The sequence below is a fragment of the Pocillopora damicornis genome, chromosome 12 (assembly GCF_964200805.1).
Source record: "Pocillopora damicornis chromosome 12, jaPocDami1.2, whole genome shotgun sequence".
Lineage (NCBI taxonomy): Eukaryota > Metazoa > Cnidaria > Anthozoa > Scleractinia > Pocilloporidae > Pocillopora > Pocillopora damicornis.
Window position 1 is genome coordinate 5,243,932 of NC_142681.1, and position 25,711 is coordinate 5,269,642.

Below are 25,711 nucleotides of genomic sequence, written 5' to 3' on the forward strand. Positions count from 1 at the left end.
TCCTTTGCTTTTCATGACTGTTTTCCTTAACCTTTTAAGTATCTTTCCTGGTTTCTTAATTGACATTTGATGTTGATTTGCACTTCGAGCCTTATGTCTTATCATGCATGATTTAGCCCGTGGGATGTTCGAAGCAACCTGATACGTTATGACCGTATTACTGTGCAGTTTATAAGAGTTTGTCGTCATAATGATTTGTTCTTAGTCTGGCAAGTTTCCGTAAAAAAGCGCAGGAATTTGTTCTGAAACACAAATCTCTCAGAGCCCCTTTTTGCTTCAGTAAATACCGCACTTGATAACGGAATATTTTACTTCAGTCATTATTTGAGCCCTCTGTTACTGAAAGAGTCAAACAAATTAAATTTATATCAAAGAGAGGAAGTGTCTAAAGATTAGACATTGAAATTGATCTTGTATGTCCAACCGCCCATATCAGCTTATTGTTTTGAGAGACAACGGCTTTCTCGGAAAGAAAGCAACTCTATAGAAACTTCTGGAGGTTTGTAACTGTTGTCGAGCGTCTACGAAAATCGTATATCTTAATGAAAGCAATTTCTAGTGCTTCTCTAAAGACGTTATCTTGTTTACCGAGAAAAACTGCAAAGCTGAAGTCAACCCACTGTTCTATTGTTGAAACATATTTGGAAATTTGCTCTAGTGTTGGATTTCGCGGAAATAAGGGAACCAATTAACATTGCCTGTTTCTTACGATGCTGGCGCCCCGTTGGGTAGCTATAGATTAAAGGTTTCTCAATTCATTCTATTATTTCAATGGGTGCGGCCTTGTCTGTTCAGAGTTTACACATAGCTGGCTCTATTTTAAAATCAAAGTAGAAGCTCTCCAACATTGAGGTGAGTAATGTTTCAGAATATATCACATGTGGATCGCAGAAACAAAAGTTGCTGTAGTAACGGCTCTCGGAAAGAAAGCGACTCTGTAGAAACTTTGGAGCCCTGTTGTTGAGCGTCTATAAAAATCGTATGTCTTAATGATAGCAATTTCGAGTGCTTCTCTAAAGACGCGATCTTTTTTACACAGAACAATTGCAAAGCTGAAGTCAAACCACTATTCCATCGTTGAAACGTATCGGCAGATCTGTTCTAGTGTTGGATTTCGCAGAATTAAGGGAACGAATTAACAATGCCTGTTTATTACAATGCTGGCGCCCCGCTGGCGCCCCGTTGAGTAGCTATAAATTAAAGGTTTTTCAATTCATGCTATCATTTCAGTGGGTGCAGCCTTGTCTGCTCAGAGTTTACACATAGCTGGCTCTATTTTAAAATCGAAGTGGAGGTTCTCCAAGATTGAGGTGAGTAATGTTTCAGAACATACTACATCGTGAGACAAACGAATGCATAGCTCTTTGGAAAGTATATTTTGCCACGATGGCAAACTGCAATCTATTTACGATATAAGTGCGATAATGAATAGAAACCAGACAGGTTTATGTCGGTATTGAGGGAGGCTCGAGTTTGTATCCAAGTTCGAGTACGTGTTGGACTTTAAGTTACGTTTCGAGTTAATTGAAAAAGTGTTGATGGGTCTGCAAGTGATTTTAAATCCTGTCTTTAGCAGCTTTTTTTTTTCACTGTCCTGAAACAGATGATTTCGTTCCTAAAACAATTTGATAAATAAATTGGTCCTTATTTCGTTTCATCTCTCTTTTTACCGTATGAGACCAAAGCTAGCTCATGTTAGATTTACTATCAGATGGCACTGAACTTTTGTTTCGCCCTTTGTTTATATGCAAGAACTGTTACTAATCGTTAAAACAATGCGGACGTTAATCTCGCATATGATTGGGTTGAGTAATGAGCCACAACTGCATGTCTACCAAAAGCCCGATTTCCGTGAAGTAGATTATCCGCATTCGATTACGTTTTGCTTGAAAAAGGGATAAGATGATGACGGATTTTTTGAAACCTTAGCCGTTTATTCCAATGTACCATGCCAGGCGTTAGCCCGTGGGATGTTCGAAGCACCCTGATATGTTATTTTCGCATTTATGTCCAGTTTCTGAGAGTTTGTCGTCATTATAATTTGTTTTTTAGTCCGTCAAGTTTCCGTGAAAAGCCGCAGGAATTTATTGTGAAACACGAATCTCTCAGTGCCCCTTTTTGCTTCATTAAATACCGCACTTGATAACCGATTATTTTACTATAGTCATTATTTCCCAACCCTGTGTTACTGAAAGAGTCAAGCAAATTAAATTGAAATCAAAGACAGGGAGTGTCTAAAGATAAGACATTAAAATTAATCTTAAATCTGCAACCAACCATAACAGCTAAATTGTTTTAAGAACCAAAGTTGCTGTGTAGAAACTTAGAAAAGTTTGGGTCTCTATTGTCGAGCGTCCACAAAAATCATACCTCTTAATAAAAGCGATTTCGAGTTCTTCACTAAAGACTTCATGTTTACCCAGAACAATTGCAAAGCTGAAGTCAACCCACTATTCTATTGTTAAAACATATTAGGAAAACAAGCAGATTTGGATTGAAAATTTTCCGGGATAGAACGTCTAATGTTTCATAACCCAAATATATTTAGTTACAACAGCAATGGAGTCGCCAGTGTGATGAACTACTGTTAGAAGTATGCAGGCGTAAATTGCCGGGTTATAAATAAGCGGCGAACATAGGCAGGTGCAATTAAACTTATCATAACGAGCGCGCCACTCATGATTACCTAACAATATGCGCATTCGGGGTGTGGTCACTCATTACGCAGCCTTTGAACATTTAAGTTCTCGGTTCGAGTAAAAGTATTAAAATAGGCTTCTTTAACCTAAACTTATCGTTGCAACGAGTTCACTGTTTGAGGCAAGGATCTTGCCATTAAATTTGACAGTTTTATGTCAATTCTACTCGAAAATTAAAAATAACCCCTGGCTATTAATCCTCTCAAGAAAGAAGGAGTCTCAGAGCCTTCCTTTGAGGCATGCATGTGTCAAAAACTTAACAGTTTTCTCTTACGCAAGATATTGATTTATTGTGAATGATGTACCTACATAATATGATCCATTCGTGTATAGCAGTTCAAACGAAACTGCCAAAGCAGTGACACGAAGACTGGAGTAAACAGATTTAAACTTAAGGCCCAGAACAGCAATACATTTATGTATTGACTGTTACTGGAATTAATTTCCGTCAGAAATACTACTACATATCCTTTACTTGTTTATGACTGGCGTTAGCCCGTGGGATGTTCGAGGAAACCTGATACGTTATTACCGCATTACTGTGCTGATTTTTAAGAGTTTGTCGTCATGATAATTTGTTCTTTGTCTGTCAAGTTTCCTCGAAAAACCGCAGATTTGTTGTGAAACACAAATCTCTTAGAGCCCCTTTTTGCTTCAGTAAACACCGCACTTCATAACCGAATATTTTACTTCAGTCATTTTTTTCAAACCCTTTGTTACTGAAAGAGTCAAACAAATTAAATTTACATCGAAGGTTGGAAGTGTCTAAAGATTTGACATTAAAACTAATCTAAAATCTGCAACCAACCATAACAGCTAAATTGTTTTGAGAAACAAAGCTGTTGTAGTAACGGCTTTCTCGGAAAGAAAGCAACTCTGTAGAAACTTCTAGAAGTTTGGAGCTCTGTTGTCGAGCGTCTATAAAAGTCATATCTCTTAATGATAACAATTTCGAGCGCTTCTCTAAATACGTGATCATATTCACCCAGAACAATTGCAAAGCTGAAGTCAGCTCATTTTTCCATCGTTGAAACACATGCTGAAATTATGGAACGAATTAACATTGCCTCTTTGTTAGAATCCTGGCGCCCCATTGGCGCCCCGTTGAGTAGCTATAAATTAAAGGTTTTTCAATTCATGCTATCATTTCAGTGGGTGCGGCCTTGTCTACCCAGAGTGAAGACATAGCTGGCTCTATTCTTAAATCGAAGTAGAGGTTCTCCAACATTGAGGTGAGTAATGTTTCAGAATATACTATATGTGGATCGCATCCGAAGTGACTACATCGTGAGACAAACGATTATATTGCTCTCTTGAAAGTATCATATGCCACGGTGACAAATCACGACCTTTTTTACGATATAGGCGCTATAATAAGTAGAAACCAGACAAGTTTATGTCGGTAGTGAAGGAGGCTCGAGTTTGGATCCAAGTTCGAGTTCGTGTTGGACTTCGAGTTACGTTTCTAGTTTAATGAAAAAGTGTTGACAAATGATTTTATATATTCCCTTCAATGGTATTTTTGCAACTGTCCTAAAAACCTAGGATTTCGTTCTTAAAACAATTTGCTAAATAGATTATTCCTTCTTTTGTTTCATCTCTCTTTTTACCGCATGAGACCAAAGCTAACTTTTATAAGATTTACTAACGACCGCACTGAAATATCCCTCTGCCCTTCGTTTCTATGCCAGGGCTATTACTGACTTTTAAAAACAATGCAAACGTTCATATGTTGCGTATGATTGGGGTAGAGTAATGAGCCAGAACTGCATGCCTACTAGAAGCCCTTTTTACGATTCCCGTGAAGCAGATTATCCGCATTCAGTTACGTTTTCCTAGGAAAGTGGAAGAGATGATGAAGGATTCCTTAAAACTTTAGCAGTTTTTTCCAATGTTTATGGGCTGCTCGATATTTGGACAACAAGGGTTTTAAAATTAAAGACGATCGAAATTGCTCAGACCTTACGTAGCACCAATTAGACTTTTCAGTTACTAGCGTTAGCTGTTAGCTTCAAAAGATGGCTGATATTACAAGCAGAAATGAATTAGAAATTTTCCGGACTAGAATGTCTAATGCTACATAACCCAAATATTTTCAGTTACAATGGCAATGAAGTCGCGAATGTGACTAAATACTATTAGAAGTATGCAGGCATAAGTTACCGGGTTCTAGAAAAGCGGCGAACATAGTCACGTGTACTTGAACTTATCACAATGGGCGCGCCACTAATGATTACATAACAATAAGCGCATTTAGCGTCTAGTCAGTGGTTACGCGGTCTTTGAACATTTAACTTCTCGGTTCAAGTTCAATTAATAAAGTAGGCTTTTTTTAACCTAAACTTATCGTTACAGTGAGTTCAATGATTAAGGCAATTATCTTGCCATGAAATTTGACAGTTTTATGTCAATTCCACTCGAAAAATAAAAAATAACCCCTGGCTACTGATCATATTCTCAAGAAAGTAGGAGTCTCAGAGCCTTCCTTTGAGACTTGCATATGTCAAAAACTTAAGGGTTTTCTCTCACGCAAGATATTGATTTATTGTGAATGAAGTAGCCACGGAATATGATCCATTCGTGTATAGCAGTTCAAACTAAACTGTCAAAACAGTGGCACGAAGACTGGAATAAACAGAATACATTTATACATTGACTGTTACTGAAATTAATTTCCGTCAGAAATCCTACTACATATCCTTTGCTCGTCATGACTGTTTTCCTTAACCTTTGAAGTATCTTTCCTGGTTTCTTAGTTGAAATTTGATGTTGATTTGCACTTCGAGCCTTACTTTATATCATGCCTGGAGTTAGCCCGTGAGATGTTTGAGGCACCCCGACACGTTATTACCGCATTACTATGCAGTTTCTAAGAGTTTGTCGTCATGATAATTTGTTTTAAGTCTGTCAAGTTTCCGTGAAAAAGTGCAGGCGTTGTGAAACATGAATCTCTCAGAGCCCCTTCTTGCGTACCAAGTGGCCATATATGGCCACTTAAATACAGACCCCATTCGGGCGGCCTGAAAAGAGCACTTTGAGGGGCTGGAAACTAATACTACATTTCAATGTAAATTACATAAATTCGTTAATTAGTTTTTTCGAGGATTTCTTCCATCGAGCTTGTTTTTGGGCGAATTTTGAGGCTTTTTGTGATTTGGACGTTTTGAACGGGGAGATTTAAAAATGGCGGCTCTTGAAGGTGATGCTGAACTACATTTCGACGATCAAAACAATGTTGAAATTCAATTTATCGACGAAGAAGACTTGCCTTTAGCGAATTTCATCGAGCATCGAGCCTCTGATGAGGAATTTTACTCTGGTGCATCGGAATCAAGCTCTGACGATTCTAGCGAAGAGTTGGAAGAGGAAGATCACACTGACAACGAAGTGGAATTGGATGAGGAAGATTGGTCTAGAGAAATTGGACGCAGAGTAGATATTGAGTTTAGTGAAGAACCTGAAATAAATGTCACTACAAGAAATCTGAAATCGTGTTTGGATTTTTTGGAGCTGTTTTTCACACAAGAGGTATGGCAGTTGTTAGTTAGTCAGACTAATTTATATGCAGAACAGAAGAGAGGGCCAACAGAAAGCTCTGTTTGGTATCCAGTCACAGAAAGTGAAATGAAGGCCTGGATTAGTCTGTACCTAAATATGGGGCTGGTTACTAAACCGAACCTTAGTTCTTACTGGAGTACTGATCCTGTCCTAAGTTCTCCTTTCTTCCCATCCGTGATGTCCCGAACTCGATTCCTACAAATTTTGCGGTATCTGCACTTTGCTGACAACACCCTTGCTCCCCCACGCGACTCCGCAGACTACAATAAGCTGTACAAAATCCAGCCTTTCCTAGATTTGGTCATAGCAAGGTTTCAGGAAGTGTACACCCCTGAGCGGCAACTTGCCATAGATGAGACTTTAATTAAGTTCAAAGGCAAAGTGCATTTCAGACAGTTTATCCCTATAAAGCCAGGAAGATTTGGAATAAAGGCTTTCACACTTGCAGAATCCACCAGTGGCTATGTGTTGAACAGCAAGATTTATACTGGCAAGGAGAATAATGAAGTTCAGAAAGACTTAGGAAGGAAGGCAGTTATGTCTGTGTTGCAACCTTATCTAGATAAGGGATTTTATGCCTTCATGGACAATTATTATACTTCTGTTGCTTTGTTTGAAGAGTTAGAAGAAAGAAAAACCCTTGCATGTGGCACAGTTCGGGCCAACAGGGTAGCCTTACCAAGAGAGATTTGTGGTGTGAAGGAAAAAGCAGTGAAAGATCTTAAAAGAGGAGAGTGTTTGTACAGGCAAAAGGGAAATTTGACTTGCGTGACATGGCGTGACAGGAAGCCAGTTAGTGTGTTAGCTACCCTTCCCACCAGTACAATGGACTCGAGCCCAGTTCAGCGGTCAGTAAAAGTAAATGGGAAGTGGGAGAAGAAGCAATTTTCTAGACCAGGTGTTATTGACCTCTACAACACCTATATGGGTGGTGTAGATGTGTCTGACCAGCGAACTGTCGCATATGCCAGACTTATGAAGGGGTCAGTCTGGTATTACAAAGTGTTTTTTTATTTGATAGAGGTGTGTGTATCAAATGCACACATTCTCCACACCAAATCCCAGAATCATTCCAGTCTAAGAGCACTGCAGTTCAGAAAGGAGCTGGTCAGCACATTAGTTCAAGGCAAGTGCTTTCGAAGAGACACGGGATTTGTGGAAACTCCTGTTGCTATCCCTGACATAAGATTCAACCAGGATCATTTCCATTACCTTGTGAGCAATGAAACAAGACTAACTTGCAAGGTCCATATCCAGAAAGTGAAAACAATATACAGCTGTGCAATTTGTGGTGTTAGAATGTGCCCTGAGCCTTGTTTTCAAAGGTACCACACGTTGCGAGACTTTTACTATGATGATGAAAGTCGAAATGGTCCCCGTCGGCTAAAAGAAGGAAGAGGGAGGCCATATCAAAGAGGAAGAAGAAGATCATTAAGAAATTAACTCTTGGTTAATGTGAGAGCATAGTTTTGTGCAAGTGTGGTACATAACTATTGGCTATATAACCGATAAAGAAACTGTTTGCATCTTTTGAATATTTCTTATTTCATTTATATTTTACTCAATTTTTACTTTATGAAAGGCAATTATTAATCTGTCTTAAATTCTCTAAAAGGAGGGTTATTGCCCTAATTAATATTTCTTACCTTTTGAAATTGTGTTAAAAGGTGATTAGAATTTCAAGTAAGAAACCAAAAGTTGGAATTGTTTGTTTAGAGCTGGTGATTTCAAAGTTCCTTTAGAAACTTGCATAATTATGCAAATTATGCTTATTGTGACGTCACAATTTTGACATGTGTCAATTTCTATAATTGTTGTGAAAGTAAATTTTTAATGCACTTCCCAAATATATATAGTTTTATAGGGTTTTGTTGTAAAGAGCAGGCTTGACAAGCATTCTTGTATAATGTACTCATTTTTGTGACAAATAAATACCACCCCCCTTGGTATACAAAGGCTTAAATAAAAACCGCACTTGAAAACGGATTATTTTACTTCAGTCATTATTTCGAACCCTGTGTTACTGAAAGAGTCAAACAAATTAAATTTTCATCAAAGACAGGGAGTGTTTAAAGATTAGACATTGAAATTGATCTTAAATCTGCAACCGTCCATAACAGCTAAATTGTTTTTAGAAACAAAAGTTGCTGTAGTAACGGCTTTCTCGGAAAGAAAGCGACTCTGTAGAAACTTCTAGAAGTTTGGAGCCCTGTTGTTGAGCGTCTATAAAAATTGTATCTCTTAATGATAGCAATTTTGAGTGCTTCTCTAAAGACGCCATCTTTTTTACCCAGAACAACTGCAAAGCTGAAGTCAACCCACTATTCCATCGTTGAAACGTATCGGCAGATCTTTTCTAGTGTTGGATTTCGCAGAATTAAGGGAACGAATTAACAATGCCTGTTTCTTACAATGCTGGCGCCTATTTGAGTAGCTATAAAACTAAAGATTTTTCAATTTATGCTTTCATTTCAGTGGGTGCGGCCTTGTCTACCCAGAGTTTACACATAGCTGGCGCTATTCTGAAATCGAAGTAGAGGCTCTCCAACATTGATGTGTAATGTTTTAGAATATAACACATGTGGATCGCATCCGAAATGACTACATCGTAAGAAAAACGATAGTGCTCTTTTGCCAGTGTAATTTGCCACGATAACGAATTCCAGCCTATTCACGATATAAGTGCTATAATAGATATAAACCAGGCAAGTGCATGTCGGTAGTGAGGAGGCTCGAGTTTGGACCCAAGTTCGAGTTCGTTTTGGAATTCGAGTTGTACTTTGAGTTACGTTCCCAGTTTAGTAAATAAGTGTTGACTTATCTGCAATTTTAAATCTTCTCTTTGGCGGCATATTGTTTCACAGTCTTAAAACATATGATTTCGTTTCTTGAACGATTTGATAAATAAATTATTCCTTGTTTCGTTTCATCACTCTTTTAACCGTATGAGACCAAAGCTAACTCTTGTTAGACAGCACTGAGATTTCGCCATGCCCTTCATTTATAAGCCAAGACTGTTACTGATTGTTAAAAACCAGTTCGGGCCATAACCATTTCTGGATATCGGTTTCGAGCTTTGTGATTGGGTGAGATCAAAACCAAAACAAAGCAAATTTGGCCGAGAGGTGCTGGAAACAATAAGAAGCTGATTTTTTTTTTTTTTTTTTTTTGTGGCGGCCATGTTGTAATGCGGTAGTAAGCGGACGTAAGATACCATTAAAAATATTCGTTTATTTCAAACATTCAACATGCATGTCCTCGACATTCTCGCATTCTGGAAGAGTAAAGTAACTCTGTTACTGAAAGAGTCAAACAAATTAAATTATTTGTATTGAGGGAGGCTCGAGTTTGTATTCAATTTCGAGTTCGTGTTAGACTTTAAGTTACGTTTCGAGTTAACTGAAAAAGTTTTGATGGGTCTGCAAATGATTTTAAATCTTGTCTTTAGCGGCATTTTTGTAACTGTCCTAATATATATGATTTCGTTCCTAAAACAATTTGATAAATAGATTATTCCTCCTTTCGTTTCATCGCTCTTTTTACCACGTATGAGACCAAAGCTAACTTTTGTAAGATTTACTAATGACCGCTCTGAAATTTCTCTTTGCCCTTCGCTTCTATGCCAGGACTATTACTGACTTTTAAAAACAATGCGAACGTTTATCTTGCATATTATTGGGTAGAGTAATGAGCCAGAATTGCCTGCCCACTAAAAGCCCTTTACAATTCCAGTGAAGCAGATTATCCGCATTCAGTTAAGTTATCCTAGAAAAGTGGAAGAAATGATGGAGGATTCCTTAAAACTTTAGAAGTTTATTCAAATGTAGATGGGCTGTTCGATATTTGGACGAAAAAAGTTTTAAAATTAAAGACGATAGGAATTGTTCAGACCTTACGTAGCAGCAGTTAGACATTTCAGTTACTAGCGTTAGCTTCAAAAGATGGCTGATATTACAGGCAGAACTGAATTAAAACATTTCCGGGATAGAATGTCTAATGCTTCATAACCCAAATATATTCAGTTACAATGGCAATGAAGTCGCGAATGTGACTAAATACTACTAGAAGTATGCTGGCATAAGTTACCGGGTTAAATATGAGCAGCGAACATAATCATGTGTAATTGAACCTATCACAATGGGCGCACCACTAATGATTACATAACAATTAGTTCATTCGGCGTTTAGTCAGTGGTTACGTGGTCTTTGAACAATTAACTTCTCGGTTCAAGTTCAAGTAATAAAATAGGCTTTTTTTAACCTAAACTTATCGTTACAGCGAGTTCATTGATTGAGGCAAAAAGGGGACTGGATTTTTTACACCAGTCATTATTTTCGAACCCTTTGTTACTGAAAGAGTCAAACAAATTAAATTTACATTAACGGCAGGAAGTATCTAAAGATTAGACATTAAAATTGATCTTAAATCTGCAACCAACCATAACAGCTAAATTGTTTTGAGAAACAAAGGTGCTGTAGTAACGGCTTTCTCGGAAAGAAAGCAACTCAGTAGAAACTTTTGAGCCCTGTTGTCGAGCGTCTATAAAAATCGTATCTCTTAAAAACAGCAATTTCGAGTACTTCTCTAACTTATTTGTTTACCCAGAACAACTGCAAAGCTGAAGTCAACCCACTTTTCTATCGTTGAAACAATGCAAATTTTCTCTAGTGTTAGATTTCACTGAAATAAGGGAACGAAGTAACATTGCCTGTTTTTTAAAATGCTGGCGCCCCGTTGGCACCCCGTTGAGTAGCTATAAATTAAAGGTTTTTTAATTCATGCTACCATTTCAGTGGGTGTGGCCTTGTCTACCCAGAGTGTACACATAACTGGCTCAATTCTAAAATCGGAGTAGAGGTTCTCCAACATTGAGGTGAGTAATGTTTCAGAATATACCACATGTGGATCGCATCCGAAGTGAGTGCATCGTGAGACAAACGATTATATAGCTCTTTTAAAAGTATTATTTGCTACGATGTCAAACTGCAACCTATTTACGTTATAAGCGATATAATGAATAGAAACCAGACAAGTTCATTTCGGTAGTGAGGGAGGTTCGAGTTTTTATCCAAGCTCGAGTTCGTGTTGAAGTTCGTGTTGGACTTTGAATTACATTTCCAGTTTAGTTAAAAAGTGTTGACGGGTCTGCAAATGATTTTAAATCTTCTTTTTAGCGACATTTTGTTTGGCTGTCTTAAAAGATATGATTTCGTTCCTAAAACAATTTGATAAATAAATTATCTCTTCTTTCGTTTCATCACTCTTTTTACCGTTTGAGACCAAAGCTAACTCTTGTTAGATTTACTAAAGGCCACGCTGAAATTTTGCTTTGCTCTTCGTTTATATGCCAGGACTGTTACTGATTGTTAAGAACACTGCGAATGTTAATCTTGCATATGATTGGGTAGAGTAATGAGCCACAAGCCCTTTACGATTCTGGTGACACAGATTATCCACATTCAATTACGTTTTGCTAGAAAAGGGGAAGAAATGATAAAGGATTCTTTGAAACTTAAGAGGTTCATTTCAATGTACCATGCCTAGCGTTGGCCCGTGGATGTTCGAAGCAACCTAATACGTCATTACCGCATTACTGTGCAGTTTCTAAGAGTTTGTCGTCATGATAATTTGTTCTTAGTCTGTCAAGTTTCCGAGAAAAACCGCAGGGGATTGTTGTGAAACACGAATCTCTCAGAGCCCCTTTTTGCTTCGGTAAATACAGCACTTGATAATCGAATATTTTACTTCAGTCATTATTTGTGAACCCCGTGTTGACGCCCCGTTTAGTGGTTGCAAGTTAAAGGTTTTTCGATTCATGCTTTCATTTCAGTGGATGCAGCCTTGTCTACTCTGAGTGTAAACATAGCTGGCCCTATTTTAAATCGAAGTAGAGGTTCTCCAACATTGAGGTAGGTAATATTTTAGATTATACCACACAAGCTGAATAACTAACACAAACAATAACACTTTACTGATGAGAAAATGTCGGAAATGAAACTAATGAAAATCTTACAGCTTTCAAGCTAATAGAATACAACTGGTGACTGCTATTGATTTTTCTTCTTGTCATGAGCAACTGTGAGATGCTTAAGGAAGGATATAAAAGAGCTGCAAGTCATGCAAACGTGCATTCAGCCGCTAATCCCGGGTGTAAGATTAGTAATTCTTACTAATTTCCCACAACGTTTGAAGATAAATAGACTAGCGAACACATGAGTCATTTAGTCATTGCAAGTAAGCGGCCGTCACCTTCTCCGGTTTGTGCGGTTCGGCTTCGCGTTATGGGAAGGAAAGTTTCATTTGTCGTCTCCTTAGAATCGAATACTTGGGGTTACCAAGATATACGAGATTCTCACTAGAAGTTATTGTTCATTTTGAACTAATGCTCACAGGTGACGCTTTCAAATGGTTCAGTGTTTTTTTTTTTTTTTTTGTCATTACATCTTTGATATTTTGGTGGATTTCTGAGTTAATGGTCAAGCTTTGCTTGTAACAGCGCCATAATACTTTCAAAAGAGCAATGAAATCGGGTCGTAACGAAAACGCAGACCCCCGAAAACAAAGAACGCAGACCCCTTCATGATCTTGATATCGATTGATACAGGAGTGCCCGTCACGCTTTATGGCTTCAACGACGAAAAAAGTTAAAAGCTTGGCAACTTCTCTGCTCGCAACGTGATTATTCATCAGTTAAAAAAAAGCAAAATTGCCAAAGATTACATTAGATGCGAAACCGGAGATCGCTTTATTTACTTAAATTTTCCTATTTGTTGCTTCCTCAATTTTTTTTCCGAAAACACACGTGCCCTTCAAAATTTCTAACCGCCGCCCCCTGACGTCCTAATTCTAAAAAAAAAGATCAGAGCTTGGCGGTGTGAACGTTCGACCTGGCTGACGCCAGCAGGCATTACGGTGTTGCTCTTCTTTTATATATGCCGGTCCAGCTGCTGTTCATACAAGCCGATCTAGCAGGATAAATACCATAATTTAGTATTTTCAGTTTTGCGTGAAGGCAGGTTTCCTTCTGATACTTTATTTGGTTTTGACAAAACAGCTTGCGCTATGTCTGCTCCATTCCGGTTGCCAACGCTTCTAGGCAAAAAGTACGTGGTGGCTTCCGCTGTGCGGGACATTCTGCAGTTTGAATGCAATAAGCTTCTAGTGAAAAAGCACATCGGCCGAGCTGTATTTTTTTTATTCCTAAGAGCGGTCCTTCTCCTTTTTGGGCGTAGGAATTATACTGCGTCAGCAACTGAAGATATACTCAGACGAACTCTTAACGATAACAACTGATTCGAAGAATACATTTCTGATGAGTTTAAATGAAATCATACTCAGCAATGCTCGTATGATTTTCAGAGAAAACCGCGCGAATTCCTTGAGTTCGAAGAAAATTAGAAGATAAATGATTGAAGTAGCTCAACTTATGGCTAAAGATATCTCATATAAAGATATTTTATCATCACAAAACCGTAAATATATACAGATGTGAAAGGAGTTTTATGTTTATGTAACAATCATTGTGTGATCAGCTACTCATTAGAGATGTTTCATCACAAAATTTTGACTGAATTGTTAGCACCGCGCGGAATTAGATTTTACTCGAGAGGTATCACACAATATCAGTTTAGTGAGGTTTGATAAAAGTAGAGGCTATAAAGCAATTATCTTAAGGCTAAAATGGACTGGAAAGGGTTGTGACGACCAACTTGAAAACAGCTAAATTGTTATGACTAAGGTAGATGCAAATTTGAGACAACATTTTTAATAAGTACGTCAGGAAACTAGAAAGTGATTTATTGCACCCTCTTTCCCTAGAGTTCGTAACGCATCTTCGTCGACATAAATCTCACCGATTAGTCAGTCCAGAACGTTAGCATAGCTGTTATCAGCCGCCCACTCACAAGAAACGTTTCTAAGTACTTTGCAAGCAAAATTTTCCGAAGAGTTGAGAAAGCAGAGAACATGGAGACTGTTTACGACGCATCAGAGGAGAAAACGAACGGCACAAAACTGGAAAGACTTCTGATTGACGGAGGAACAAACGTTCTACGCAAATTATTACATTTTGCTTGCCCACCGGAGGAATTGTGGGTCATGGTAAAAGAGAAAGAGAAAAAACTGAAGAAGAATTATCGAATATCTACAGAACAGTGGGAAATATTATGTCCTAACTCCGTTCCACCAGACTATAAAACGTTTGATATCTCACTTTTATTTCCCTTGATTCGCGAATTTTGCCAACTTTCCGAGCCTTCGACCGGATGGAGACAAATGCCTGCAGAAGATGATAAGAGTCTGGAGGCAAACCTCCTCCGAATAAGAAGCTTCAGAAATGAGCTGTTCCACAGGCTCTCGACAAGAATTGCAAAGGTTGAATTCGAGAACAGGTGGGAAAAGATTGCGTCGTCTTTAACGGAAATTGAGATTCATCTTGTACGAAAAAGAATCACCAAGGAAATGGAGGAGCTGAAGAACAATCCCATTGATCACGATACAAAGCGACGTTTGGAGGAACAAGCCGAAAAATGGAACAAAGTACAGGAACAAGAGAAGAGTAGCCCTCGCAACTGTCTACCGAACAAAATACAAGAAAAAGATGTATTTGGCCGTAATGAAGAAATAGAGGGTATCAAGAAAATAGCTGAGGGTGGGGAAGTCTCAGTTGTCCTGATTACTGGTGGACCTGGATTTGGAAAGACGACTGTGGCTAAAAGAGTGGCGTATGAATTGGCAAAACCTGAGACAAAGGTAACTGTGCTGTTTTGTAGTTTACTAACGAAGACAAATTTCAACGAAGTGGCCGTAGAAATGATCAACTCGTGTGGTACAGTCAGCACGCAAGTACCAGAGAATCCGGGGCAGTGGCTAAAAGACTGGAGCATCGAAGTCCTAAACCAAGTCACGTTTGTTCTTGACAATGCAGATGGCGTCCTCGAGTCCAGCGATCGAGAATCATTTATAAGCATCTTATCTGACATGAGAAGGTTATCAGATGAAGAGGTAGGATTTGTCATAACTACCAGGAAAATATTTGGGAACCCCGACTTGCAGCCTAGCGAAGTCAGATTGGGCCCTTTGTCCGCCGAACAGGCAAGAGATCTCCTTATTTCTAGGGTGCAAGTCCATGGATATGCACAGCTGCACCTTTCCAGGGCAGAATACATCGCCAAAGATCTATGTGGCTGCGTTCCCCTTGCACTCTGCATTGTTGGATCCTTGCTATCAGACTATTCTGAAGAAACCCTCATAGAAATCCTTGAAAAGGAACCATTAGCGGTTCTAGAGGACCACCAAGAATCTGTTGAAAAGGCCATTAAGACTTCGTTTGACCTTTTGAAGAAACCCGAACAAGAGGTCTTCATTCTCCTATCCTTGTTCCAAGGTCCATTTGATAAAGATGCAGTCCAAGCTGTGACGAAGGCAGAATATTCGATCTCCCGGGCTTTGCCTATCTCCATCCTGCGCTCCTTAAAACACAGATCTCTTGTGGAGGAGCCCTATTTTCGCAGATATCAGATGCATCCGCTCATTCAGTCATACGCAAAGAAGATTGGTTTTGATAGGTATAACGAGCTTTTGACAAAGGGCAGAAAACTGGCTTGTGTACACTTCATGTTGCGCCTCGCGAAGAATGCCGATATTTATTGGAGTAAGGACACCTGCAAGAATTCCCTTGTATCATTTCAAGAAGATAAGAACAATTTCGAACATTTTCTTCAAATTTATGCTCGAGGTAGGGAAGAAAAAGATGCAGAGATCGTGAAAGACTGTGAGCTCTTTCTGGACAGTTTTCCTTACAAATGCATGTATTTGGAGAGATGTCTTCATCCAAGATCCTACACTGAGATCCTTGAAAGATTATTGGAAACTTTTGACTCTGAAAGTCAACCAGTGTATGTAGTAGATCTTTTGTGTCTTCTTGGTAATGAATATAGGAAGAAAAAAGGAAAAGAAGGAAAGAAAAAGTACGATGAGGTCATGGTTGAAGCCCAAAAAATTCATTTGAAGAATCCTGCTGCGTTTGAATCAAAACCGTTATCAGAACTCCATTTTCATAACAGCAATGCCCGCTTCCTTAAAGGAAACAAACAGAAAGAAGAGGAGTGTACAAAGGCTTTGAAAATATGCAAAGACAAATTTGAAAAGCTTCATGATCACCCGGAAACAGCAGCGACCCTCATCTTTTCAGGAATTGTTTCAAAGCTCTGTGGGAAGTTCGATGAAGCCATAGATCGGTCCAAAAAAGCGTTGGAACTCTTTCAAACAAAACTTGGGAAACATTATATGACTGCTCTAACCCTGAAGATTACCGGAGACCTTTACGTGTCTCTTGATGAAAAGTACGAAGTCGACGGCCCTGAGTGTTACAAAGCTGCTTTGAAAATGTTCGACGACCTAGGAATGGGTGAAAATAAAGAAAGCATCTTGGTGCGAAAGAATCTTGGAACTTCTCACATGAAAAGTGAGAACTTTGACGAGGCAATGAAGCTATTCTCGGAAGCAGAGCAAATTGCCAAACGAGAATTAGAAGAGGAACATCATTGGAAGGTCCTTGTTGAGACTTCGTTGGCCCTCTTGCTTGAGAAGATGAATAACGTAGAGGGGGCGATAGACAAGATGCACAAGGGACTGGAGATGGGAAAAAGCATGAATCTATCCGTGAACATGATGGGAGGAGAAGAGATGATTAAATTTCTCAACCGGTATCCAGGGAAGTTCCCCGAGACTGAACTCCCAAGTAAGTAAATATGATGTTTTAACAGTGGTCAATGTTCTTATTAGTTAGCTGTTCCACATGAAGCAGCATTGATAGTTTCTTCCTTTCCATCGAAGGAAATTTCCAAAATTATCCTAGCTGTTTGATATGAGGAGGGAAGGATTTAGGCCTCACACTCCATGGAATTGCAGAGTTAGCATAAAAGCGCTCATAGTTAAATTAAAAACGTCTCATATTTTATATTTCAAAGCTTACTCTCTAGGTAAGAACTTAAACATCCATAGTAAAAGCCATCTGATCTGGATATCAACATTCTTTATGAATTAATGTAAAAGAAACTTCTTTTATTCGCGCGCTACATTTTCCTCAAAACTCCCTCTAGCCTCTTTACGAGATTGCAAGATACTCATCAAAAATTATGGTTAAGTTTAGACGCTTCGGAAAAAAACATTTAAGCATGTCGAGCTTTAAGTAAGGTATACAGTGAGAGAGAAGTTTTACCCTTGTTAAATTGCACCGTGATGATTCATTATACCTACTGCGCTTAATCTTTCAGGAAACGTTGCCAGTCGAATAGGCCATCGAGACGCACAGCCCCACGGGAAGTGGAAAGCTGGCTCTGGAAGAGGATGGAATCAATCAGGAAATTAAGTAAAGGGGTTGTTACAAATGCAGAAAAATTTAAATGGGAGCAATGAAAAACTCGAAAACTTCTAAACTGAGTCTTAGAGATGCGCAAACCATGATGATATGGAATCAATCTTTGAAATGACTGATGCAAATCGAATTTACAGTGATAGCTTTATATTTCACACATGAAGATAACTACTACAACAAGAGAAAACAGGGATCTCTAAGATACAACCAATTAACTTTCGTGTGGTTCTCTTTTTTTCTTTTGTGTGAAAAATATAACCTATTCAATCGTTTTGAAGCGAGAGGCAGATTACCGACGATTAACGATTAACCAACTTCTGTCAGCGTGCCTCGCGCCAATTATTTTAACAAAATAGATTCCATCGAGTTGCACGTCTCTTCAGTAATAGTTCACAGATGACGTCAAATGTGGTAAGAACCGAAAAGTGAGACACGAAGCCCAGCCGAGTGTTGCTCATGTTTTTACCACATTCAGTTATCATCCGTGAACGATTACTTTACAGAATCACGACAACACGGAGTCTATTTGTTTTATGCATGTTATATGATGAAAAGAGTTGTTAATATTTGTATTCACTACATTCAAAATTATTTTTCAGATTGTAATTCAGCCGGCTATACTTTATCTTTTGGCTGGAAGGGGTAGTTTTAAGGGTGATTTTAGGAAATGTAAGACTCCGATTAGTAAGGAAATCGATAGCTGAATTTTTCTTGTACATAATGTAGACTTAGGCGAAAAGGAAAATATCTTTGAGCATAATCAGTTAGTTACTCGGTATAGAAACTTGTTTCACTTCGTTCAAACAGAAATGTGCCGAAGGTTATAAGCACCAATGTTTTATCACTTTCACAGTCAAGCTTACCGTCAAACTCACCAGGATGCTTAAATGTATTTGAGGAAGATTTTTAGCGACTTTTAACTTTCTGTCCGCTTGATTATTTTAACCGCAGTATGGGTTTGTCTTCCTCGAGATTGTGCAAATTATTGGTTTTTCATATCAAATATTAAGCGAGAAATCTTAACTCGTTTCTGTTATTTGCCGTGTAGGCACACGAATTATTAAGTATTTGCAGAAGCCACAAATGTCGCAAAGAAGCTGATGTGAATTTTAAATGTGATAAAAATTTTGTATTTTTGTACAATACAGTCTTTGCCTTTTACTCAGAGCTGTTACATTTCCACTGTGTTGTCAAATTATAAAAATTGGATACCTTTACATAATTGCTGGTAGCAACAATAAGTAAATTAGTGAGTAAAGATTCTATCAACGAATATTTCCTGTTTTTGATGAGAAGGTATAGTTCAATGTCTTAGGGAAAATTAAGTGATTTTTCCATGAGTTTTTTTTGAGCATATTTCATACTTTTTTCAATATTTTAGCCGTTCTTAATTCATTCGAGTTTTTTCGTTGTAATGTTTTAAAAAAAGATAAAAGCCAACAGTAAGTTCTTTCAACTACCAACATGTACATATGGCTTTCTTCTCGCCGGCTTTGTGCAACTGAACATCCTTCCTTTTGTGACTTTATTCCTAGTGGACATTGTTAAGTACACATTCCTTGTAGCGACCTTTCCTGCTAAATTAGTTCTCAGGGAAGTTGCTAGCTGTAAATTAGTTCTTTTCATGCGATAATTTTTCTCGTTGCTTCTTGTTCAAACTTAACACCAACATCGCTACTATAAGCACAAATTTTAATTAAGTTCTCACCTTTACTTGCTAAGATATATAATCAAGAAATTGTAGATTTAGGGAATAGAACCACGCATTCGATAGTGCATAAAGAAGTCTATTGTAAAGCTTTTTCGATTACATAGACGACTGCGTGGCAGTTACATTGACGGCTGTGTGGCGATTAAGAAGTTGAGAACGCCAGAGGTCATGTCGTTTCCCGACAGGAACTAAAATAAACTTACTGTGGAACCAAACGCTGTCTCATCCTTGACGTTCGTAGCAAGCCCCCTTGAAGCAGGTCACCGTGAGCCAGAAAACCGTAACGAGTTTTCGTTCCCGCTGCCAAGTGGTCTCTACCGAGCTATTTTCCCCTGTTATCGTTTTGTTCCCCGCAAAAGTCTAGCTAGTGCGAGATATCGTGTCTATTGTCACAAGTAAGGAACGGGATGTGGGTGTAAACTGTTACATTGAACGCTTAGGGCTGTTAAAAAAGTAATGAAATAAGGGATAACAGGTTTTGTGAAGATACTTCTGTAAGACTAAAGTAAAAACCAGAAACACCATAACTTCATACATGTTCTGTTTCCATTATTCATTGTAGACAAGTCCGAACTTAATCGTGGGAAAGTTTGAAGACTGGAATGAGACCCTGATGCCGTTCAATTTGTTATAACTATTTTCATTGCGAACCTTGGTTATTTTTATTTATTTCACTGATAACCAGTAAAAAGGGTGACATTCTCGGAAACACGATATACTAATAAGAATGAGAAAAAACCTCACTGTTCAGCTCTAGATTTTAGCTCTGAGTACACTGAGCCCTCGCATGCAAACAATAAATGGATTACATCGCATATCAAGTGTACTGAGCAATGATTCCGAGAAAGATGTCCATTGTGTATTTGTTTACATTTCCTCCAAGTTTCTGAGAAAATCCGGAATAATTGCTTGTCAATATGTTTTGAATCCGTCACAGATACTTTACGTCGTTGGGAAACTTTAATTTTTAACTACAGACGTGTATAGCTTCGTTCTTTAAGTAGCAAATATTGCTTAAAGAAGAAAATGTAAGTCAATTGGAAGTCACGATACATATTACTGGAGTGTTAAGGTTAACTAACTTGAGCAACTCGCGCCAACGGAGGCACCAGAAGTCTGATCAAGCACTTTTAATTCATTCGGTCATTTGGTCACGCTTTTAAATAACGGTAGGCATGTTTGGGGTTACGGGACTACTGACCTTGGAGGAGTAAACATATTTTTAGAATGCTAACCGAAACAATTTCACAAGACATTCGAAATAAACAACAAAGTAGTACAAAATCAATTTTCAAGAACTCGCTAAAACCTAAACATCACTTTCCGTTGACGACTCTAAGCAAGGTTAAGCACAAACCCAAACACGACTATTGATGACGAATATCGTGCGAGAGTTAAGCCATATTACAATGGTCGAGGACAAATCACTGAAAAGGTAAAAATAAATGTGTGGTCTTGCATCACATGACAAACCAAGGGTCACAGGACTCTCACAAGGATTTCAAGATAATCTAACAGGCCTAAACAATGCACGAGACATTAAATTCCGAAAGACACGTAAGGGCTTCCTTGAGAGCGGAATCACAACTAATAACTTCACAATCAGAGTTCCCCAACTTTCTCTTTCTCACGAAAGCGAAACGTCAGAATGACGCTCAAATGACATATTTGGCTTGTGGTTGACAGCTAGAGCTTAACCGCACCAATCAGGAACTGTAGACAATGACCTTTCTCGGAAACCTAGAAAATTATTCATCATCCGGTATTTCCTAGAACTCATTGGGAGATTTCCCTGTTGACTAGTTAAAAAAGTCGTGTCGATTGAAAATCGCAATTCGTGGTTATCTGAAGAAAAGCTAACGTTCTTATCCTTCTCAAAAGGAATTTGCTTTTTAAGAGCTTGATAGTAGGTTATGGCAACCGGCGGAACATCGTCACCAACTTCTGCTGGTCTTGGTGGACCCTCAGTGATGGATCTATCGAATGAAAAAACGAATGGCACAAGGTTGGGAAGACTGATTATTGACGAAGGAACAAAAGTTTTAAAGAAATTCTTGCATTCCATGCATCCAGAGTCAACCTTACAGAACGTATTAAACAACAATCGCCCAAAGCTCGAAGAGCTGAAACGAAAGCGAGTAATATTTGATGAGCAATGGGATAAATTGTTTCCTTCCTCAGGTAAACCGTCAGACTCGAAAGAATTTGATATCACGCTTCTACACTTACTGCTTCGTGAAATTTGTCATCTATCGGCTCCTTCGACTGGATGGCACAAAATGCCTGCCGACTCTGATGCCAGCTCTGAAGCCAGCATCGTGCGTATCAAATGCTATAGAAATGAGCTTTGCCACAGTGTTTCTACTGGAGTTCCGAATGACGAATTCGAAGACAAGTGGTACAAAATATGTTCGTCTTTAGAAGTACTCGAGGTTGCCGTCTATCGGAAGAAACTTCAGTTCTTGAAGAGTGTTACCATCGATCACGAAGCTCATTTGGTTGAAGAGGAACTCGAACAGTGGAGGAGGGAGAAAGAACTTGAGAAGATTGGAAAAGTCTCTGAACTCTCCAGTTGTCTTCCTGATGACTTGTCAGAAGAACATATCATCGGCCGTGGTGATCAAATACAAGACATCAAAGAAAAAGTTGAGAGTGGAACGGCTCCTGTAATTCTGATCACTGGTGGACCAGGATTCGGAAAGACGACCGTAGCAAAGCGAGTGGCATGTGAATTAGCCAGACTACAAGATCGAAGAACTGTTTTCTTTTGTAGCTTATTATCAAAGAAAGCGTTTAACGAGGTAACCATGGAAATGTTTAATTCATGTAGTAAAGTAGTTAACACGCAAGTGCCGGAGAATCCGGGGCAGTGGCTTAAAGACTGGAGTAAACAGATCCATGACCAGGTCACTTTTGTTCTTGACAATGCAGATGGTGTTCTCGAGTCTGACGATCGTGAACCATTTCTTGAAACCTTACGTGATGTGAGAAAGTTATCGCGACGAAATGTCACATTTGTAATCACTGCGAGAACAACATTTGAAAATCCCGACTTGCCGTTAAAAGAGGTTAGGCTACCCCCGTTGTCGACTGAACAAGCCAAAAATCTCCTTGTTTCTCGGCTTCGCTCTTATAAACAGGATGTTCAACACGAGCTATGCAAAGCAGAGCAACTTGTCAAATTATGTGGCTGTGTTCCCCTGGCACTGTGCATTGTTGGATCTCTGCTCTCAGATTTCACGGAAGAAACACTCATCAAAAACCTCGAGAGAGAACCACTGGCTGTCCTCGAGGACGATCATGGATCTGTAGAAAAGGCAATAAAGACGTCTTTCGATCTTCCGACAGAGGCTGAACGAGAAGCCTTTGTTCTTATGTCCACTTTTCAAGGTTCGTTCAGCTCAGTCGCTGCTGAGGCTGTTCTGAAAGCATGCTCTATCCCTGGAATTTGGCCGATCAAGATTGTTCGTTCCTTGAAGAGAAAATCGCTCATAGAGCAGCCAAGTTCCCGAAGATATCAGATGCATCCACTCATTCACTCGTATGCAAGGAAGACCGGTCTAGAAAATGATCCCGACCTTTTAGCTGGAGGGGAAAAATTGGCCTGTGTCCACTTCATTTCTTGTCTAGCGAACAATGCCAACATGTACTGGAGAAAGGACAGCTGCAAAGAGTCTCTTGATTTATTTAACGAGGACAGGGACAATTTCGAGTACTTTTTACACATCTACGCTCAGAGAAGGAAGGACCAGGATGAGAAAATCGCGGAATGCTCTAAGACCTTTTTGGAAAGTTTTCCACAGAAGTGCATGTATTTGCAGAAGTGTCTCCCTCCAAAGATCTACGCTGATATCCTTGAACAGTTACTGGACACGTTTGACTCAGTTCTTGAACCGGTAAACTTTGTGGAACTTTCGTGTGCCCTTGGACATGAATGTAGGAAAAAAGATCAGATGAAGTACAATGAACTTATGCAGAAAGTGGAGAGAATTTACTCTTCAAACACTGATGAGTTTGACCGAAATCCGTTGGCAAAGGTCTACTTTCATAACAGTTATGCACGCTTCCTTTCCGATAAAAAAGATTCCAGTGAAAAGCAAAGAATTGAGAGAGAGAATCAAATTGCTTTAGATGTATGCTATGCAAGTTTGGGTGATCGTCATCCAGAGACAGCAGCTACTCTTCTCCTTACAGGAATAATTGCACAACGCCTTTGGAATCGTGATGTAGCTAAAGAAAGGTTAACAAAGGCGTTAAAACTATTTCAAGAGGTCCTTGGTAAACATTTTATGACTGCTGAAACCCTGAAAGCTAAAGCAGACCTATTGCTCGCTCCCGATAAATCTGTCACCGACTTGAAACCTTGCCTTAAGTATTATGAAGCAGCTTTGGAAATGTTTGATCATCTAGGAGTGGGTGGAAGCAAGGAAAGTATCTTGCTATTAAAGAACTTTGCGAGCTGTCATACGACAAGTGGCAACTTTGACGAGGCAATGAAGTTATTTAGGAAGGCAGAACAGGTTGCAGAGCGAGAACTAGAGAAAAATCACACTTGGAAAGTCTCGATAAAGACTTCACTGGGCTTATTGCATGAGAAAATGAATGACGTGGAGTTGGCGAAAAAGGCGATGCTTGAAGGACTGTTAATGCACAAAGAACTAAGACTTGCAATGGACAAGATAGGAAACAAACTCATGATTCGGAAATTTATGAATCGATATCCGAAGATCTTCCCCGAGGCTGAGTTTCCAAGTAAGTACAAGGTTCATTTTCCAATTACATATTACATCGTCATAAAGCTGCTTGACTGTGGAAGAGGTCTGAACGAAATTTCGGAATACTTATCCAGTGGCTACTGTGAATGAGGAAGTTGTTGACTTCACGATCAATAAAAAGTACATAGATCCTTTTAAAGTACACGTTTCCAGAAACATATTTTTGTGGTTCAAAACTCGTAACTATCGTCAGTACGATAATTCATTGTGAACTGAAACGCCATTATTTCCGCTCCTATCTCATCCAATCGAATATCAGTTGATATTCTCGTCTGATCCTAAAAACGTTGTACATTTAAGTGTGATTGCGTCTGGACACTTCGTCATGAATGTTGCAAAGCGATGTACATGATCTTTGTGTTTGATATTCTAATTGGGTGTATTTATATTACCCTTGTAAGTAAATCTGCTTACTTTTCATACCTAGAGGAAACTTGAATCTATGAATGCTTTAAGTCATAAACAAACGAATCCAAATATCTACTTTTGTTTGTAAATTTCAGGAAACGTTTCCGGGCGAACTGGCCATTAAGGCAAACATTCAAGCAAAAAGTCCAAGGCTGGATCACCATAAGAAGGGGACAAAGAAATGTTAGTGGTGACAAGAAAGAACTTTAAGAACGATGTGGTATTCGACTTTTTGCAAACTGACGACCGAAACAAAGGAAGAAGAGGGAAGGGAAATAAGTAATGTCATTAACAACTCGCAAATACCCGACCGTCGTAGGTCGTACTTTTCTAGAACAATTTATTTCAGTATTACAGATCGAACGAGCTGAAAAAAAAATCATTGCTGACCCACAAAAATAGCAAATGTTTAAAACTTCAGTGTTTTGCAATTTATGACAACACAATTTTGTAAGGAAAATTTTACTAGAGGACTTGCATGCGTATGAAACGTTTTAGTTCATTAAATAATTCTCTGTGAATATCTTCGTTGCAAATCACCAGAATTAGATTACAAACACATGGAAGTCAAAAATCGTTACGCGACTTCAAAATGTTTTGAGGGTTTGGCAAAAGATGGCAAAACGAACAGATACTTGCTCGAGCTTTTAGCACAGTCGTACCTGTTGAAAACTAAAAAACTTTTGCGATAACACTAATGAGCCTAAAAAAAAAAAAACTACCCCTGTCTACCTCAGACAAATTGCATCATGATTACATTAGTTGCCTAAAGGGCTGAGGATTTGAATCTGACTACATATGCCTCGATTTATCGCGCAGTTTTGTGATTCCTTGGATAACACTTGAATTAAGAGGTGCAGTTCACGTCACGTCACGTCACGTCACGCATAGCCTCCACTTTGGCGATAGTTTGGATATCTTGATATAAGCTCCCTAATCTTAAACATTTCTTGGAAATTGCTGTCTTCTGAGAATTATGTTACAAAGCATCTCCCATTCAAACTGTCATTCCAGCCTCATATTTTCTTGAGCAAAATGGTACCATGCAAAAGGTCGCGTTCATTGAGATTCTAAAACATTCAATTCAAAATCGAGCTCTCGAAAAATCAGTGACCCTTGCAGCACTGTTCGCCACAGGCTATTAAAAACTAAGGTTATATTGCAAGTGTACAGAAAGGAGCCA

The 25,711-nt window shown here is 38.8% G+C and overlaps 2 protein-coding genes across 3 annotated transcripts; both read left to right on the plus strand.

Annotated features, from left to right (window-relative positions):
* Positions 1 to 466: 466 nt before the first annotated feature.
* LOC113673382 (uncharacterized) lies at positions 467 to 19,560 on the plus strand. The gene is made up of 6 exons (XM_089188791.1): positions 467 to 852; positions 1,231 to 1,310; positions 3,852 to 3,931; positions 8,733 to 12,166; positions 14,076 to 16,998; positions 17,534 to 19,560. The coding sequence occupies exons 5-6, from the start codon at positions 14,223 to 14,225 to the stop codon at positions 17,626 to 17,628; spliced, it is 2,871 nt and encodes a 956-aa protein (XP_089044917.1). The 5' UTR covers positions 467 to 852; positions 1,231 to 1,310; positions 3,852 to 3,931; positions 8,733 to 12,166; positions 14,076 to 14,222; the 3' UTR covers positions 17,629 to 19,560.
* A 1,618-nt stretch (positions 19,561 to 21,178) lies between these two features.
* LOC113673353 (uncharacterized) lies at positions 21,179 to 25,049 on the plus strand. 2 transcript variants are annotated; one of them, XM_089188793.1, is made up of 3 exons: positions 21,179 to 21,350; positions 21,527 to 24,097; positions 24,624 to 25,049. In XM_089188793.1, exons 1-3 carry the CDS (start codon positions 21,329 to 21,331, stop codon positions 24,650 to 24,652), a joined length of 2,622 nt encoding a protein of 873 aa, XP_089044919.1. In that variant the 5' UTR covers positions 21,179 to 21,328; the 3' UTR covers positions 24,653 to 25,049. The 2 variants fall into 2 exon arrangements, with proteins under 2 accessions (XP_089044919.1, XP_089044918.1); XM_089188792.1 differs by having other exon boundaries at positions 21,259 to 24,097.
* Positions 25,050 to 25,711: the final 662 nt, after the last annotated feature.

What these genes read in the sequence shown, in the direction of transcription:
- LOC113673382 (XM_089188791.1), top strand. Translation starts at nt 14,223, where the DNA reads ATGGAGACTGTTTACGACGCATCAGAGGAGAAAACGAACGGCACAAAA. An exon ending in CCCCGAGACTGAACTCCCAA is followed by an intron (nt 16,999 to 17,533) that starts GTAAGTAAATAT and finishes TTAATCTTTCAG; the next exon opens with GAAACGTTGCCAGTCGAATA.
- LOC113673353 (XM_089188792.1), top strand. Translation starts at nt 21,259, where the DNA reads ATGGCAACCGGCGGAACATCGTCACCAACTTCTGCTGGTCTTGGTGGA. An exon ending in CCCCGAGGCTGAGTTTCCAA is followed by an intron (nt 24,098 to 24,623) that starts GTAAGTACAAGG and finishes TGTAAATTTCAG; the next exon opens with GAAACGTTTCCGGGCGAACT.